Source organism: Euprymna scolopes, chromosome 13, assembly GCF_053919585.1.
Source record: "Euprymna scolopes isolate OS-2025 chromosome 13, ASM5391958v1, whole genome shotgun sequence".
In the NCBI taxonomy this organism is placed as follows: domain Eukaryota; kingdom Metazoa; phylum Mollusca; class Cephalopoda; order Sepiida; family Sepiolidae; genus Euprymna; species Euprymna scolopes.
In genome coordinates, this window is record NC_136494.1 from 122,760,968 (window position 1) to 122,782,090 (window position 21,123).

The 21,123-nt window shown below is 31.8% G+C and overlaps 1 protein-coding gene across 1 annotated transcript in view; it reads left to right on the forward strand.

The window, feature by feature from the left end:
- Positions 1 to 21,123, forward strand: part of LOC145292177 (uncharacterized) — a 239,008-nt gene that overhangs the window by 191,438 nt on the left and 26,447 nt on the right. The window contains exons 48-54 of the mRNA XM_080138449.1: positions 3,225 to 3,278; positions 3,487 to 3,540; positions 3,981 to 4,088; positions 13,035 to 13,088; positions 15,378 to 15,431; positions 19,325 to 19,378; positions 20,981 to 21,088. Coding sequence (XP_079994575.1) covers positions 3,225 to 3,278; positions 3,487 to 3,540; positions 3,981 to 4,088; positions 13,035 to 13,088; positions 15,378 to 15,431; positions 19,325 to 19,378; positions 20,981 to 21,088 — 486 coding nt within the window. The remainder of the gene's footprint in view (positions 1 to 3,224; positions 3,279 to 3,486; positions 3,541 to 3,980; positions 4,089 to 13,034; positions 13,089 to 15,377; positions 15,432 to 19,324; positions 19,379 to 20,980; positions 21,089 to 21,123) is intronic.

The following is a 21,123-nucleotide window of genomic DNA, read 5'->3' on the forward strand; positions in this document are numbered from 1 at the left end:
ATCGACTAAAAAGAATTATAGGTAAAAAAAACATCGAATAAAAAAGGATCCATACGAAATTTCGTGTAAAAAAAAAAATTAAGGGATCTAGAGGTTAACCTTTCGACCGACACTTTTCAATAGATCTCGTCGGTAAATTGCATTAAATTAACGAATGAGAATGGAAAAAGGGGAGGAGATGAAGTCGAGAAAAAAATATATATATATAATTAAGAAAATCCGTTGTCTACAAGTAAGTATAGACAAAACAGAAAAACCAGCGTACAAGTAGACTTTTTTTTTTTTTTTTTTAGAGTTCTTTAAATAACTCTAATTTATGTGAAAGTTCTTTTTGTCTACATAAAGCTGGTTTGCGCATCAGCACACTGACGGCCTCCAAGATGTTGAGGTGCTGTTTGTTCCGGGCTTTATGTAAAATGCGGAAACATTCATCAGAATATGCTTGGCCACAAGTTTTATTTTCGTACAAATGAACATCAATTGACGATTCGAGAATTGGTGGTCGTCCAGATGTATTCCGTAAAGGCCCGGATGTATTCCTTAAAGACCCGGATGATATAAAAAGCTTGCGTAAATACCCAGGAACGTGTTGTGCCACTCTGACCCCTAAACGTTGAAAAGTTCGACCCACGTAGTCAGCATCGCACCGATATCTAAACTCATATATTATTAAACTATTTTGTAGCGTGGGAAGTACATCTTTTTTAAACGCTGGGAAGGCAGTTTTGGTACACAGCACTACTCGGGGTTGCATCGCGTAAAAACAGTGGGAAACAACCGAAGTGATCTTGCTAACAAAACCTCTACTAATTGAACCTATGTAGGGGAGCTTCAAATAAACCGGACATTTAGCCGGACCGAAAAGAGGCTTAGTGTTAAAACTAGTAAGTTTTTGGCGAATATGCTTAGAAATTATACCACCAGGGAAACCATTTTTAAGAAGCATGTCCGTTATTTTCTTAAGTTCCTCCTCAAGTTTGCTTGGCGAGCGTATCATGAGTGCACGGTGGACCAAGGTCTTAATTAAACTTATTTTCCTGTTCATAGGGGCAAAGGAATCCCAACTAATATACAACCCTGTGAAGGTAGGTTTCCTGTATATAGTTGTATTAAACCGATTCCCTATCCTTTCTACAAGGACGTCCAAAAAGGGTAAAGAGTAATTCTGCTCTTCCTCCATAGTAAACATAAGTGCCGGGTGGAGACTGTTTAATTTCAGAAAAAAATCACTTACTTCATGGCGGCACTTGAAAATGACAAAAGTGTCATCTACATTACGCCAATAACGAACAGGTCTAGAAACCTGAGTAAACAGTAAGGATTCCTGAAAGCCTAGGAAAATATTGGCCAGGATAGGACCCAAAGGACTACCCATGGCCAACCCATCTACCTGTTGATACATTATGTCATTAAAGCTAAAACAGACCGACTTGGTAGCTAGTTCCATGAATTCAAGGAAAATATTCTCCGGAAAATCCGGAGGGGTTAATGTGCTACGATAGAGCATATCCGAACAAATTTGAATAGTTTCATCAAGGGGTATATTAATGAAAAGATTGGTAACGTCGAAAGAACATAGGAAAGTTGTTTCTGAATTAAAATCAAGTTCACGCATAGTGGCAGCGAAACGAAAAGAATCCGCAATGCAGTTACCCAAGAATTCCTTTAATACAGGCTCAAGAATCTCGGACAACCATTTTGCCAGTTCATGCTGGGGTGAACCGATCATGGAAAGAATGGGTCTTAAAGGGACCTCATTCTTGTGGATCTTTGGTAGCCCGTACATTCTGGGTCGTTGTGAACCCACGGGCCAGATGCTATCATATAGTAATATATATATATATTATAGTAATGTATCAAATGTATTTATATAAATAAAAAAAAGAAGGGAAAGAGAAAAAACGTATATATGTATAAATATTTTTAACCTTTATATATATTTAATTTTCAATAAATAAGATGGTAAATATACAAAATGCTAACCATAGTGGGGGTGATAAGTAGTCAAATGGATTAATCCTAATCTTATAAATACAAGCCTGGTAAATTAAATATATATCCATTTTGAAATTGGAAACATGAATCTCACAGGTAAGAAATTCATTTTTATAACATGAATAGGTTAGAATAGGAAACTAGATCTAATATTTGTAACATATTTTTTCCTAAGATTAAGGGGGGGGGTGTTTGATCAACACTGCTGAGGAACCATAATGTAATATACTGTTTTGTTTTTAAATCATCGAAACAGTGTTTCATAGTAAACAACTGATGATCCCTTGAAAAATAAATTATTACTGGTACTATAGTGAATTCGAGAAAGCAATTTGATGCAGTGATTGCAGGTGATTGAATGACTTACTGACTAAATAGTTTTCTAACGAATGATAAAAAATTATTTTTTTTGTTGTATAGTTTTATAGTCATTCACATACAGTACTGTTTCGCTGTATCACAAATCACCAGTGCGGCTAGACTAGCAACTACCTCAAACCACAACTGAAACTCGACTGTGTAGGCAACAGTCATCACTTTTCACCATTACATTATTTGGCTGCTGCTAAGACGGGTATGCTAAATTTAAACATTGTCCAAATGCTTATTTGTTTACACAAAGAGCATTGCTTTGTACACTAGCGTCAATTTTTTTTTCTAATATGTATATATATATACATTTATTCATCCAAAACAAAGCATATTGCCACTGAGACATAAGGAGTTTCAATAATTTGAGGCAGAATTTATGGGGGGGGGTATTCTAAATAGCGAGTTGTGCAACAAGATGTTTGTTTACATTACATTTTAATTTTTACATGTTGGTACACTCGGAGAAACAAAGAAAAGGATCAGAATTCCAATTGCAAATTTTCAGAAGAGAGAAACTTTTATAGAAAATAATTTAGCTGCCTTTACCGTGGTGAAATTTTGCTATGAGTCGAGTTTGCCAGGGTTATTAACATTGAAGGAGTTCAAGTGATGTAAGTTCATTGGAGAACATTCCATAGAAGTACTTGTAAAACAATTACGGGGATGCTACATTGCGGTGCTGAAATAGTTTGAGCTTGGCAGATAGTGTGGGACCTATTAAGTTAGAAATTCATTTTTGCACTCTGTCTAAGAGGGAGAGAATAGCGGTTGGTGCACCAGCCCAGATACGAATGAAGATTTCATAAAATGCATTTAACATATCCAATGAGTTAATACTAATTTTCTTCTATTGACAGGGTGAGGCAGGCCGTGCTGGTACTGACGGTAAAGATGGACTTCAGGGACCTTTGGTAAGATAACCTTTTTTCTCTCTTTTACTTACCTAGTATTAAGTAAGCATTCATTTTGCTATTATTATTATTATTATTATTATTATTATTATTATTATTATTATTATTATTATTATCATCATAACTATTATTATTATTATTTTACTTTATCTTTTAAGTTCAAATTAACATTTTATGATACTGATTTTTATTCTTTCTTGGTTTTCAGGGTCCTCCAGGTCCTCAAGGCGAAACTGGACTTCCTGGATTACCTGGCAAACAAGTAAGTATGAATTTTATTTGGGATATTTTTTAAAATAGAATATGAATTTAAATATCATTTTTATGCAAAATTCAAATAGTTAGATTCATAAAAGGTTTAATATTTTCTAGTTTTCAATAAAGTATATAGTCATTGAAATTTTGCTATACTATGATAAGGTGCAGCGAACTACATATTATGGCATCCTTTTGATGCATAGTAAAGTATTAATAGGGATTAATAGGATTAGTATTTAATGCAAAACATTAGCACAAATTTAACCATATTCAACCATCAATTTCGAATAAACTCGTTCTAAATCAGCGGGCTATAACTTTTGCTTGTTACAAATGACTAAGCCTGGTTTGTTTAACCATTTAATTCTGTGTTGATACATATGAATGATATTTTGAGGTTTTTATCAGAATATATCCTTTGTTTTTGTTTTATTGTTTCTGTAGGGCGTCGTGGGAGCCCCAGGTCTTCAAGGTGTTGCAGGAGAACTTGGCAAGAAAGGTGACCGTGGTCTTCCCGGACCTACTGGACGACAAGGACCAGCTGGACCAACAGTTTGTATTCTGTTTCTAATTTTCGACTATTTTCTTCCAGTTTTATTGGTCATTCGTTGATTGACCAAAGGTAATTTTCAGTTTGGTTATTTTTGAAGTCTTCACTTAACGAAATGAAAAAAAAAAAAAAATGAGGGATTCTACTTGTTTTATTAATTGGTATTGTTTCTTTATTGTTGAAATATTTAAAAAAATGTTTTCTTTTAATATCTTATTTAGAAATAAGTATTAAAAAACTTATATTACTCAAAAATTATCGATCGATCATATTTGTATTTTTTGGATTGTTCGGACTACTATTCTGATTTTTAGTGTTATTCACATGTGTTTTATCTGATATAATTCTGACCTTCTTCAGGTGCATCATGTCGGACTTGGGAATCTGCACTAGATTTCGAATAGAACCTTTTATTTAGTTCATGACCTTAGTATTCTCTCATTCCGTCAGCCATGACTGGGTAGAACTTTTAAATAATTTGTAATTGTATTCTTCATATCTTTTGTATTTTACCCGGTTATGGCTGTCGGAATGAGAGTATGTTATACCTGTGGTTTCATTCGAAATTCTGTACAGTTCAACAAGATACACCTGAAGAAGGTCGGAAATTACATCGGCCAAAATGTTATGAGAATAACACTCAAAACCGGAACGATAGTCCAAATAATTTAAATAATCCGAATGTATCACATTTGTTTTATTATTTGGTGTTGGTTCTTCAGAAATAAATTAAAAAAATAAGATATTTTTTCATGCCGTACGTAGTAAGTGACAGGTTAATTTCACTTAAAGGTTATGTAATATTTATGTTAGTTTTATGAAGAAACTTTAAAAATCTTGGTAATCTTAAATATTTTTTAATTATATTCATCACGGGTTATTTATTAGACCGTATTTTTTTATTCCTGTATTTTCTTTTTAATTATAATATTTGCTAATGTGTTTATTTTTTTTTTACAAACTAATCTAGTGATATAAATGAAAACATTTCTAATAGTTCTCAAAGAGTCAGCACCAAAATAATTTCAGTAAATCTGTTTTTGTATTTTATGATGCTTTGCGATTTTCTGATTATTGAATGGATTCTTCTGTTGATGGCTTTACAAAATCTATGATTTCATTTTCTGATTAAATTAAATGTTGTTACACTTCCTTAAGGCCCTTCTGTCTTTCAGCTTTTACTCTGCTTCCCAGCATGACTGAACGGCTACCTCCCACAACCAAACCTTGCAGTTGCCTCCTATAGCTCTTATCATTTACTGTTAGATTTCCCAGACAAACTGGCGCTACGAGTTTGCTTACAAGTTAACTTCTCTACAACCCTCCATTAAAGAAAAAAAATCACCCATCTGACCATCATCATTATTTCTTTATAAAACATGTTAATTTTCGTATTAGTTGGATTAATCAGATTACAGTTCTCATTTTGAGTGTTATTCTCACAGCATTTCAAAAAATGTAAGCTCTGAGCTTCTTAAGGTGTGTTTTGTCGAACTCGGGACTCTGCACGAAATCCAAACGGAAACCTTTATTTAATCCATGAGATAAGCATGATCTCGTTCCGTCAACTCTTACCGGAAAGAAGTCTTAAGTAATTCGCAATTAGATTCTTAGTATCGCATGTACTGAGGTTTACTTCAATCTCTAGAAGAGTGTCCATTAGAACTAATGTTTACTTAGTGCTTTATCCATTACGCCGCTGATCTTTGTAAACATTCAAAATTCTGTGCAGAGTCTTGAGTTTAACAGATAAGGTATGTCTAAAGAAAGTCGGAGGTTATATCAGTTGAAACGTTGTGAGAATAACACTCAAAACGAGAACAGTTATCTAAATAATTCAAATAATCCAAATTATCAATCCTCATCGCAAAAATGTCAGAAACATAAGGCTCATATTCAAGTAATTCGTTAAAATTGCTGATCAAATAAATGCTAATGATGGTGAGCAAACGTTCACAGTTGGAACGACATTCGTAAGCGTCTTTAGTCGTTTGCTTTCGAATCAAGTGAACACATTGATGTGCACTTCTATATATTCGTAGAAAACGAAAACCGTCGCATTAAAAATCCAAATCATTACAATAACAAAATCCTATTTAAATAACAACAACGAAAAGATTTATTTAATTACCTATACTGTTCGGTAGAGGTGGAGAAAAGTTAGACAGTTCCCAAGCAGGTGACGCGCAGGAAACTTTTTAGGGCAGTTGCTCAAGTGAAAAAAAAAACACGACAAAAATATAATAATGAACACCGTCTCAGGTCTATAGTGCATTCATCTGAAAAGGGCACTTTTAAAACAGGAGTAAAAGAGACAGGTGATTGTTCCCTCTTCATCCCTATTCATAAGTGAAGAAAATTAAAACTAAAAAGTTCTTTGGGCTGTCAAAGGTTTGTCAATAGTTATCTTCAAGGAAAGATTGTCGATATTGGAGTGTCCAGTGGACAAGGACAGGAGAGATAGGGCATGTCTTTTCTCGTTGTGCCCAGGCTTCTCTCTGCTTATTGACCATGACTCCTATAGGGGTTGATGTAGTTCTTCAGGGGGTCAGATTGAATTATTGTGCCTTGCAAGCTGACTGGTCTGTGTGTTACCAAATCGCCTAGCAGGAAAATTTCTCTGCAGAAGAAAATATTTCTTTATTTATGACTACTATATCATAACATAAGTCGGTCATGAAAATTAGGAATAAACTACTGGAATATGAATAGGCAATATTTTGGAATGTTTTCTACCTTTTGTATGATATAAAAAAACAACAAATTTGTAGAAAATGTTAGCGAATAAATGATACAAATAAATCAATTCTTATACTTTTTTATATTTCGTCTTTCTTATCAAAAAACTTCATCCGAAATATTAGTTTCAATTAGATCGATATGATGAAGATGTTTCGGAAGCATAAGAACAGGAGGCATGTAAAGTGATGTTCAACGTTTCAAACTAACTCAAACACTTTTGAAGAGAGAAAAAAAAAACAACAACAGAAAAATAAATAGATATTATGAGTTTACAAGAAGGACACAAAGGGAATGAGGATATTTAAGCGCAAGGAACATATTAAAATTTATGCATTTAGAGAGAATATAAACGTAAATAGAAAATAATAAGATTAGCGTTAGAGGAAGAAAAATGAATGGATCTTCCGAGTTGACGAGGACACGAAAGGAATAAAGGCGTATGGATTATTTAGTGAGAATATAACCGGAAGGGGAAAACAATAACATGAAGAAAATCTATTGTACATTTCCGGCCTCATTGGAAAAAGATAAAAAGTAAATTTGAAACTATGGAAGTATGGAAGCGAAGCATGTTTGTTTGTGAAAATAGATTTGTAGGTATCGAGATAATTATAAAATGTTTATCCTGATTGGAAGAATGGACATGTTTGGTCCCCGGAAGTTTAGAAAAAGGCGGAAGCCATTTTGTTATGATAAAAGTTTTTTGTTTTGTTTTGTTTTGTTATTTTATCAATTACAATCTTTAATTCGAATTACCTTTCGTAAGTCCTGTATAATTAGAATATCCCTATTCTTACATTAGTAAGATCGATATTACCTATTACACCCTACTTAGAGTTATGAATTTGTCCAGCCGCAAATACCGATTGGTTTAAGAAATTTATATCTGATGTTGTTAAAGTTTTCTTTATAAGTTTTATTTTTAAATGTAATATTTTACAGAGTTTATAGTTTAAGAAGGGTTTGTTTATCGCGGTTACAACATATGGTAATTCTAATCCGGAAAATTTTAAAGGTTAAGAGAATAATTTGTAATCTCTCTTTGATAGAATATAAAAAATTCCATGACAGTCGAAGAAGTTATTTATAAGTTGACGATGAACAGGTTCGATACAGATTAATAATTATAGTGAATAATTTACACAAGTTTAACAATAAGTTTACTAGTTTTTCGAACAAGTGCCTTTCAGCTATAAAGAAATATTATTACGTGCTTACGTGTCATATCGAAATTAAAAAATTACGGAAAAAAATCAAGAGAAAAAAATTACAAGTAAAAATAGAATTTATTGAATTATCGAGTTTTAATGTAACACAGTTGTACAATCATATCTATATGATAAATCCACTTATCTCCCTTGCTTTCATTGATATCCGTTATAGAAAAAAATGTAAAATGTTCGATAGATAATCTCTACGATGTTTTCCAAAATATACATCTAGCACATCTATCGGATCATTTTTTAGCAATTCTTGGAATTCATACTAATTTCGACATGACACGTTAGTATGTAATAGTGTTTTTACCTGAAATGCATTTGTTCGAAAACCTGGTATACTGCACAAACAGGACAGATACTGTGAGCTTTTATTCCATTACCATAAGTAAACAGGATAATCAATGGAGGGAAAAATCAATGGTCTTCCTGATAAAATACCTTTTAAGAATCCTTAAATTGTTCAATATCATTTTTACAAAATAAAAGTTCATCGGGATAATTTAATTACGTAAAAAATGCTCTTGAATGAGAACAAGTAATTAATGAACCTTACTTTAATCTGTAAGAACTAATAAACTAACCGAAACCTGACAATTTAATATGTAAGGTGGGACAGTCTTGATGCATGACATGCAAAGTTTCTTTATCTGTAGAATGGCTAAGATTTATCAAATTCAATATGAAAATACACATCTTTAGGTAATAATTAAGTTCTGCATGTACTTTTGACTTCCGGTTTCTGCTGACCGTTTTGCTTCATGATGGATATCATGGAAATGCCCCTTAATGTTTACTAGTTTTATTATAAGCAAACGAACTTGGCTGTTTTTCAGAATGACAGAACCGTCAGCCGAAACCGGAATTTAAAAAAAAAACATGCAGAACTTGAAGATAATCATTTGTTTTTTTAATTTTGTATCTCTGGTAGCAGCCAGTTCCTTAATGTGTTGGGTTTTTGATTATCAAGTCAGCCTGAGTACGTACATTTTCTGTCTTTTTTGCCGCCTTCTCTTATCACTTGTGTCGAGATCAGAGTTGCATGATGTCGCTCTACCGCCAACGGATGACCTTTGTCATTTACAGCAAACTTGACTCATAGTCACTCTGTTCTGTTCTGTCTATCTATAAAACGAAAGGCTTTCTGTTTTTATCAAACTCCTCTTCGGATTGAAGCTTCTCTCATGATGTTGATTATCCCACATCGAGAACGGATTTGCATGGGCTCGGAGGTCCTTCTCAAGTAAGTGCTGTCTTCTTACATCGTTACTCATACCTGCTGTGTTGTCTGCAGACTGCCATCCGGTTTCAAACAGGACGTAGTAGTTGTGAATAAAGAATTGAAATCTGCCAGGGAAGTTGAGAAATGAAGCTAAGGCAGGTTCAACATGAATAAGACCTGATTTGTTACATGGTTCATCAGGGTGCCCGAAGAGTTGTTTCCCCTTTTTTTTTCATGGCTTTCGCCAGATGTCGACTGTCGCGCACCTTCATTTTGTCATTAATCAAAGACATTTCAAACAACTCATTTTTATAGTTCATCATTTCGTTGGTTATCATCTCTTATTATATTACTTGATTAGATTAAAAAATAAACAGTAATAATGTAGAGAATATAAATGTGGAATCAGATAAATTCAGAAATAACAGTGAAAAGAATTAAGAGTGAATTATTCGGGAATTGTTAAATTAAATATTTACCAAAATTTTATATTATTTTAATATCAGGTTGGGGCAAAAGTTGTTCCCGATTTAAACTGGTATATTGTAAAAATGAAAAATTGTGTTTTAAAAAATCTTTGTTTTTAGCTATAATGCCCTTTGTTCTCTATAACTTGATTCCACCTGTCAATGAGTTTATAAATGCTTCGCTTGTACAATTCGTTACGTTTTGATATGATATATGAATTAACTCTAGCATTTTATAATCACTGAAATAAGTGATAGTCGAAGTGAGTTAGATCAAGAGAATATGCAAGATGGGGAAAAATTCTCAACCAAATTCTCTTCAATGCTGTGTAAAGATGAGCATTATGATGCTAGAATATAACTCTCTTTCTGTTGAGTGAAGACGATCGTTTTTCGTGTCAATATGGGTTAGAATATTGTAGAAAAATATGAATGACGCTTTAATTATCTAAAGGAATAAGTTATAAATTAATTATGGTTATATGCATAACAATATGCATAAAATAAATTGCAATTGTTTAAAATGCTCCTTCTCCAAAGTGGCAAAAACTTTTGCACCAACCGAACTGATATTATGAATGTTTTGTGCAATGATGCGTGTAAGGGGTGATTTGAAAATGGAGATACCCAAAATTACACAATGAACAAAAAATGAATATAATAATTTTATGTGCTCCTATCTTAGTACAACTATAATGCTGTGAATATATATGCTCTGAATCAAAAGGGATAATTCGTCCAAAACAAGGCGTAGTATTGATACAGCTTTCTTTGTATAGTGTAGTAAATAGTCAAGAGTAACCTCCCTTATTCTACGATTACCTTCCTTTTGAAGAACTCTTTAGTTAAGTATGAAACTAAAATCTCACTATACGTTTATCAATTAATCCGTTCTGCACGAAAAAAAAAAACTAGAAAGCTGGTATATTTGTAAAGTTTATTTATAGTATTTAAAAGATATCATTCGTCATATACATATTTGAAAATAGTTAATTTGAAACATTATTTCTATTTTTTGTCATTATTTCATTTTATATTGGTCACATATAATATTTCATTATTAATTGATCTTCATCAAATGGAATTCGATACTGGAATTTTAAATTTGTCAATAAAAGATATAATGATTCGATCAAAGTGATGGCGAGTATAAATTAAAGACTCTTCAAAAATTGATTTTTTAGAGTATTTGGATCTGTTTGAATGAATATCACGCTTAAAATTGTTACTGACAAGTAGATTTTATGATATTAGAACCTTTATTATCCAATATATTCTCTAATGGTTTTCAGTGGTCGCTATTTTGTTTTCACTTAAGTGTGCATGTGGACTTCAGTTTGTTATCGTCAACTGTGAAAAAAAAATGGCAACCAATAAAAGCCACTAAAGAATACATTAAATAATAAAAGTCTTAGTATCATAAAAACGATTTGTCTGTGACAATTTTGAATGTGATATTCGTTCATAACAAACATGAATATTTATAGAAAATCAACTTTTGAAAGGTGAGTTACTAGACATTGGCACTTTGATTAATAATTCGAATCCCAAAAATAGAGCATAGAGAGATAAGAAGTCCATTTTACTGGAATGGAATCATTAGTTGAAAAGTAATCTTGGCATTTCTAGGAATCTTGAAAACACCTACTCAATAAGAATAGCCTTGTTCTTAAATTAGTAAGATTAATATCACCCATCACTCCATGTGTGAAATAATTAACTCATCCAGCTGTGAAAACAGATGGATTTAGATAATTTATATCTGATGTCGTTAAATCTTTTTTTATTAGTTTTATTTTCACGTAATATTTCAAAGAGTTTACGTCTTAAAAAGGTTTTGTTTATCGCTGTTACAACGTTAGATATGATCATCTTAGTTCAGAAATGTTTAAAGAAGAATGGATAAAACATGGTAACATTCATGTCAGTTGAAGAAAGTATTTTTGAGACAGATTAAAAGTGAATACTTATAGTGAATAATTTACACATGCTCACAAATAATATGAGCTTTGCAGTCCCTAACTATAGCTAAGTATACCAGATAAACAATAGCAGAAAAAAGAAATGTAGATTCTTATAAAATTCCTTTAAAGAGTTATTAGCCTTTTCGATTCGTTTTACAAAAATTATTAAATTTAACAAATATCTGTTCTAATAGGATTACAAACATTTAGCAGTTTGGTTGCATTGTGCTAAGACAAGCCCTGTTTAATAATATGTTTAGGGTGAATGGTTGTTCAACCAAAATGTTTAGGGTTAATGGTTGTTCAACCACAATGTTTAGGGTTAATGATTGTTTAACTAAAATGTTTAGGGTCAATGGTTGTTTAACCAAAATGTTTAGGGTTAATGTTTGTTCACCCAAAATGTTTAGGTTTAATGGTTGTTTAACTAAAATGTTTAGGGTTAATGGTTGTTTAACCACGATGTTTAGGGTTAATGATTGTTTAACTAAAATGTTTAGGGTCAATGGTTGTTTAACCAAAATGTTTAGGGTTAATGTTTGTTCACCCAAAATGTTTAGGTTTAATGGTTGTTTAACTAAAATGTTTAGGGTTAATGGTTGTTTAACCACGATGTTTAGGGTTAATGATTGTTTAACTAAAATGTTTAGGGTCAATGGTTGTTTAACCAAAATGTTTAGGGTTAATGTTTGTTCAACCAAAATGTTTAGGGTCAATGGTTGTTTAACCAAAATGTTTAGGGTTAATGGTTGTTTAACCAAAATGTTTAGGGTCAATGGTTGTTCAACCAAACTATTTAAGATCAATGGTTATTCAACCAAAACGTGTTCGTCTTCTTTTATGACTGACAAAATCTGATCCCATGTAACAGCTTCTCATTTCTACAGTTTCAAGCGATTTTTCTCTAGTCACATCTACTGAAACAACACAGCTTTTATCTCCTTGTCTATCTTTCTCTTTCTCTCATTTCCTTTCTCTGTCTTTTCACGTCCACCATTATACGTTCCATTGTTTCTCAACTGATGGCGAGAATTGGTAGAAGCTAACAAAATAACAGCCGTCATTTGCAAAATCAAATCCCACTGAATATACATTATCCCTCTTTCTCTATTTCTATTCAACCATTACCTCTCTATCTCCAAATTTCTCTTCTTTTATTCCTCCCCTCACTCAATCCTTAATCTTTCTTCCTTTTTTCTCCACTCTGACTCATATTGCTTTTTTCTGCCCACTGTTTTAATCTATGTTTCATTTTTCCTAACCAAATATTTTGCCTTGCAGTTTGTTTTATATTGAATGAGAACGAATTGTTAACTGACTTATGTTTTGGTACTAGGGACCAATTGGACCACCAGGAAACGAAGGACCCAGAGGACAACCAGGACCTGTGGTAAGTATTACATCTTTGACATATTATTTTAAATAAAACTAGTTGGCAAAGTGATTAAAAATTCAATCTGATCGAGAATTATATCTCTCAATATTAATCCGAGGAGATCTCAGGTGATAATGGAGAGAAAGGAAAAACGTTGATGCAGCATCACAATTTGCTCTAGATCTACTTTCTGACAAACTTAAGATTTCATGTATTTAATCTAAAATACCAAATCAATAGCTTCTTCTACAAAACAATAGATGCATCTGTGAAGCAACAATACACATAAATTATTAAAGATCAAACCAACCTGGGAAAATATAAATCTATTTCAGAAAACCCAGTAACTCACTGGCCATCATATTCCAAATGTGCTTAAAACAATAAACACATACTACATACTAAAGATACGAATATTCATAAAAAATCACACATACTACATACTAATACAAGTATCTGAATATTCATGAAAAATCGACACATACTACATACTAAAACAAGATCTTAATATTCATAAAAAATTACTAATACTACATACTAAAACAAGATTCGAATAAATAAAATCAACACATACTATATACTAAAACAAGATTCGAATATTCATAAAAAATCACACATACTACATACTAAATCAGGATTCGATTATTCATAAAAAAAATCAACACATACTATACACTAAAACAAGATGGGAATATTCATAAAAAATCACACATACTATATACTAAAGCAAGATTCGAATATTCATATAAAAAATCAACACATACTACATATTAAAACAAGATTCGAATATTCATAAAAAAATCACACATACTACATACTAAAACAGGATTCGATTATTCATAAAAAAAATCAACACATACTATACACTAAAACAAGATGCGAATATTCATAAAAAATCAACACATACTATATACTAAAACAAGATTCGAATATTCATATAAAAAATCAACACATACTACATATTAAAGCAAGATTCGAATATTCATAAAAAATCAACACATACTACATACTAAAACAAGATCTGAATGTTGATAAAAAAATCACACATACTACATATTAAAACAAGATCTGAATATTCATAAAAAATCACACATACTACATACTAAAACAAGATCTGAATATTCATAAAAATCACACATACTACATACTAAAACAAGATCTAAATATTCATAAAAAATCACATATACTACATACTAAAACAAGATCTGAATATTCATAAAAAATCACATATACTATATACTAAAACAAGATCTTAATATTCATAAAAAATCACACATACTACATACTAAAACAAGTTTCGAATATTCATAAAAAATCACTCATACTACATACTAAAACAAAATCCGAATATTCATAGAAAATCACACCTACTACATACTAAAGCAAGATCTGAATATTCATAAAAAATCATACATACTACATACTAAAACAAGATCCGAATATTCATAGAAAATCACATATACTACATACTAAAGCAAGATCTGAATATTCATAAAAAAATCACATATACTACATACTAAAACAAGATCCGAATATTCATAGAAAATCACATATACTACATACTAAAACAAGATCCGAATATTCATAAAAAATCACACCTACTACATACTAAATCAAGATCTGAATATTCATAAAAAATCACACATACTTCATACTAAAACTAAATCTGAATATTCATAAAAATCACATATACTACATACTAAAACAAGATCTGAATATTCATAAAAAATCACACATACTACATACTAAATCACAATCTGAATATTCATAAAAAAATCACACATACTACATACTAAAGCAAGATCTGAATATTCATAAAAAATCACACATACTACATACTAAACCACAATCTGAATATTCATAAAAAATCACACATACTACATACTAAAACAAGATACGAATATTCATAAAAAATCACACATACTACATACTAATACAAGATCCACAACAATAATGCAACAATTTTGCCACATGTATATATCTGTTAAACACGTTCTCACAGAACGGAGATCACTCTTTTACTTTTCCATTTTCTCTCTCCTTGGATTCAACAAATGAATCTACTAAATCAACACAGAATAACGTGCATACTTCAAACTTTACTTCATAATTTCATAGTGTTTTTATTTCAATATATTTTATTGAAGAATTATTCTTGTTTTATTTCATTCTATATTCAAGTTGTATTTCATTCAAGTTTTATTTTATTTTCAATACTTAAGAATATCTTTAACATAAAACATTTTGTTGTTTTGAATTTGTTACTGGAAGAAACTAAACATTTTTTACATATTTCTCTTTCAGGGAGAAAGTGGACCAATTGGACCCCGAGGAAAATCTGGTCAACCTGGACCCGAGGTAAGATTGTCAAGTCGTTCTACTTTATATATATATTTTAAAAGAATATTAATGATAATTTTTTATCTACAAACACAAGTGTTTTATGCTTATGCTATGGTACTATCATTTCCCGGAGAGAGTTACTTAGTTGAGGAATGTCCTGGAAATGCAACTAGCTCGTTTACAGAAAGGGAAAATAATACATGCTTACCCCATGCTGTCCGGACAAAAAGAGATCGATAGAGGAAAGGGAATTATGGGGCTGCATTTCTGTGTATTCCTCCGCCTACGGCCAAATCACCACCTGGCCATGCAGAGGGAGGGTGCGTAAGCAACTACTAACCATGGCACTACGATATAGTGCCAGAACGCAATCATCAGTGTTATGATGGTGATAATTACTGATGCTAATTCAGTTTAGTAGTCATTCTTCACTTTGTAGGTAGGTATTCTACATCCAAACAGCAAGAAATTAACACAGACATGGAAGAAAAGTACCTATACATGTAAAATCAGTGGGCACAAATAATAAGCAGTCAGAGAGTATTCAATGATAAGAAGTCGGAATGTTGCATGTGTGCTTAAGGTGATCGCTATTTCTTATTTCTCTATTTGAGCATTTCAATATTCAATTTGGCTACCAGTACGTATAGATATATCCACACACACACACACACACACACACACACACACACACACATATTATATATATATATATATATATATATATATATATATATATATATATATATATATATATGTATATATATATATATATATATAATTAGTGACCTGGCAACGCCACAGGGGGACAGCAAGTAAAAAAAAAAAACAAGCAAAATTCACCCCAAAACAGCTACACTGAACTTTTCCTGCAGGACACTACATAAAAATGTAGGCAAATTTGGGCATATTTTTTTGGTTTGAAAGAATAGGTTCTTTGTTGCCAGTTGTCATAAAATTTTTACCATAGAATTATATTATAATCTTCAAAACGCCTGCAAATTTTCATGTAGTTTCGTCCCACAGAACCAAAGCATTCAATATTCAATTTGGCTATCAACAACGTTTTTTGATAATAAGTTCCAAATCATAGCGACTATTGATCAGAATTTTACAAATGAAAGCTCTTTGGAAAGATAATTACCTAAACTGTGTAGTGGATTATGTAACATTTGCTCTTAAGCTAGCACGTTAAAGGTGTCATCTCACCCATAGGTTATTTTTAGCACATTTTTACAGCCATAAAATGTTTCAATCATAGTCATTTGTTTTCCTAGTTTCGCATATGAATTACAGAATATCTGATATTTCCTCCAAAACTCTGGCCTTGATTGAGGAGAGATTTAAACTTGCTGCTATGGTTTCAAATGATCTAAAATAACAGCAAGGGAAGACTTGATTCCAAATATTTCTCATATGTTATATCTTCCCTCTTTAGTTTTTATACATGAAGTAAATTTCACAGTGTATAAGGAGTATTTGATACTGGAGATATTCATAATCGTACCCTTTTTCCAAAAGAGGGGAGACATAAGATATGATAAATATTTGGAATCAAATTTCCTCTTGCTGTCATTTCAGATCATTTGAAATGATCTGAAATGATCTGAAATAACAGTAAGGGGAAGCTTGATCTCAGCAGCAATTTAGTCTTTTCTCCATCAAGGCCAGAAGTTTGGGAGAAATATATATATATATATATATATATATATATATATATATATATATATATATATATGTATGTGTGTGTGTGTGGGGGGTGTATTATGTGCATTTAGGCAACATTCTTTCATTTAAACAAACGCTGTTAAAGACAACAGAGAACTTCTGTTAGGTTAGACCTTTTTATTTTTTCAATTTTTCTGATGATCTTTTTAGTGCGCAGATCGAAATAATAAATGTAAGTTCCATATGTAGTTTGATGTTTTCATAAAAGGCATTTTCAGGAGAACTGTGTGAATATTACCTCAACAAGGACTGAAAGGTTTTTATATAGTAGCATCTATGAGTGTGTATGCTCCATGAGAAGCCAGTGTGGGAGAGACTGGTACCAAGTACTGTGGTCTGCAAATCAAAACATTTATACAGACTGCAGCAGAAATATTTCCCACATTTGAAAGATCACCAAAAGAAATAGAGCCTCAGATTCATGAAACAAAAATTTTAAACGTTAAACTTCCTGTTCATTTTGTTTAAAAAATTAAATTCTTAAAACGATGACCTTTATCTGTTATATACTGTTTGTCGTATTTGGTAAATGCTAAATATCAATTATTACCATGGTAGGATAGCCGGATGGACTTCAGTTAGCGAGAGACAAAACACACATGTGTTTATACTTCTTATGTATATTTTAAGATGAACACCCGGATGTCCCAGGGCCCAAAACTCTGGTAACACTCGAGGTTATCTCCCTTTTATTGCTTTAAAAGATTACACTGTTAGAGACGGTTAATGATGTTTTCCATCACTTAAAGAGTTATTACAGAAATATTTTGAAGGACAGTCACAGTATGACATGCTATCTTATCAAGCGAATCCTTCAGTTTCTGAACATTCATTAATTTTCATGGATAAAAATTCAGATCAATATGAAAAATTCTTCTGCAATCCAAAGACAAAAGTAGCCGAACCAGTAATACCTAGTGTGATATTAGCCCTGAGTGAGCTATGTTGGTTTCCTTCAAAGGAGAATGTTTACAGGTATATGAAATTTGCAAGCAGTACCTGTGTTGGATATGGAGACATGGCGATGCTGAAGAAAGCAGAGCTTTGCACACATGAACATTACAGATGAATTTTGATCTACATTCTTGTGTCCCATAAAAATGACCGGAATTGTAATTATCACGAAAACAAAAACATTTTTTACCTTCCAGGTCGGTAATTATGAATTGCACAATGCAAAATAGAACAGAATAATGTAATATCTTAGTATTTATATTCCCAGCAATGTCAATTGATGTCTATATAAGAGATAACAAAACAACAGATAGGGGGGGGGAAGAGCAGACTGACAGCCAGTGAGTATGATTGACATCCCTCCATCATCATGCCACATACCAACCAACCTTTACAACTAACGTCTGTCTCTTTGTCGATAGACGGAAAGCTTAATTTTAAATAAAACTTACATGTTGATAAATTCGAAAATTGAAGCTAGAAGATTATATATGCATTGAACAACGTAAAACCTGACCACAGTAAGATTACATATAGGATCTAGCATTCCCAAATGGTCACCCATCTGGTACTGGCCAAGTTCCATGTTGCTTAACATACCATACTTAGATGTATGTAGAAGCATGTATGCCAGCTGAAAAGTATAGAAGAGTCTGACACTGTCTACAGTTTACGCACTTCGAGATTTTCCAGGCGACTTTTCTTTAAAATGTTGTACTTACAGCTCTGAACAGCATCTTTCAGATCTAATATGCAACGAGCTTGAAAAAGTCCTCTGTGTTGCAATTCTTCAAAATCGTTTTTACAGCAAAAGCACATTATAGGTCTTTGAAATGTTACCACAGATGGTAGTGTCGTTTACATATATGAAAACAGAATGTGGGTTGGGAAAATCGTTAATGAAGATAAGGAAGAGAGTTTGGCCTAGGATGGATCCTTGAGGCATGCGAGCATTGACACTTTGTGCTTCGGATTTCTGCCCATATAAACCTGTTTCAGAGAAAATATTCTATGGTTGATAAGACATTTTCAGATATTCTACAGTAAAAGCTTAATGAGCATAATGTTGTTTGATGTGAATATCTGAAAGGTATAGTAAGTCATTATTGAGTGATAGCTAAAAATTTGGAAGATATTTGTATTTTAATGCTTTTTGTAAAGCTTTGGATAAAATCAGGATGAAATTTATTAGTTGTTTTCTTATTGTCTCTTCTTTATTCTTACAGGGAGTAGCCGGACCACCAGGACCCAAAGGAGACATTGGTATTAAAGGAATCAAGGTAAAAAAAACACAATTTTTATGTCAGAATTTGGTCTATAATAAATTACATATCTAATATATAAAGGTTTTAACTCACACCCATATAGTATTGCATCTGAAAAATTTATATTTTATTCTGACTAGCACTTGCTTCGCACTGAGAATGTAATTCGCTTTAGTTTCTTTTAGAAAATACTTATTTTAGTTAAGAAGTTTATTAGACAAGTGTTATTTTTCGTTTATGATCTAAATACAACCAACCTCTCACGAAACTGATAAAAGCATTTTCTAGATTTCTCCTCTAGTGTCTAACATCAAATGAACTGTTATATATTTCTTAAATATATATTAGCTTATTTGTTTCTTAAGATTACTTTCATGTGATAAGAAGAGCTGCAAGAATTTGTTTGCAAAAACTTAATATATTGTCCGTATAAAATGCTAGAAGATGACTTAGATGTCAGTCTTGAACTTTTAATGGCGAAGTGATAGATACTTCTCAAGTCTACTTATACTTTCATCCTTTAAAATATAAAACCGGTAAGAATCATTTATAATAATAAAAACATTATCTTACAAACAAAAGAAAACTGTATTGCATTATATGACATTTTAACTAAGTTATGGTATTTATACATCTTTCATCTTTTTTCTTTTTAATTATTTCCGAGATTAAACAAACACTAGAATCTTTTCCATATTAGTACACATTCTTAATTAAGCCAAACATTGTTAATTAGTAAATTTTTTTAATCATTATACAAATAAAATAAGCAGATGTTATTTTAAATCACAAATATTTACTTTTCACTAAATTATGATTAGTTGTCCATTTCTTTCAAACATTTCATTTTTAAAATAATGCCAAAGCACTAAAAGATTAGCTGCACTAGAATTAATGACAACCGTGCACTTATTAATGATTATTTGTAAATGCCCACAAGCAACACCAATTTTCAAATGAACATTGATAAGTTGTGTGTCCAATTTCTGTTATCTGTTTAAGACTTCTTGTTCATTGTTTTTGTTTGCTTATTATTAACATAATTACGATTATTTGGTTAAATAAACTAATTTCTCCAACAAAAAAAAACAGAATAAATAGAAATTTTCGCTTTGAATTAATGAAAACTTTTGCGCACACACACACACACACACACACACACACACACACACACACACACACACACACACACACATATATATAAACACACACGCATGCTTACACACACACATGCACTTACACACACACGTGCTTACACACACATGCACACACACATGCATATGCATACCCACTCACACACACACACACACACACACACACACACACACACACACACACACACACACATATATATATGAAGCAAAATTAAACGCTTATGTGTTTGATATGCTAAAAACTAATATCAACATTGAAAATTTACTTTCATGAGCTTTGAATAGAATAATCATTTCCTTTTTGTTTGTTCTCACTTAAAATGTAACAAGATGTTCTTACAACTTAAAATATCCCTAGTCAAAGCTGTAAAATCGATAATTATATATTGTTGCAATATTTAAACTTAGGTATTTTATCTTATTGTATATTTTATAATTTCATTCTATTCTATGTTGTATTTAGGGACATCAAGGAATCATTGGAGACCTTGGACCTCCTGGCCCCACTGGACCTAAGGGAGAACCAGGAAAGCTTGGTCGACCTGGCAAACGTGGACCCAAGGGACCATTCGTAAGTATATTTATATTACTAGTCCAGGGTGTGTG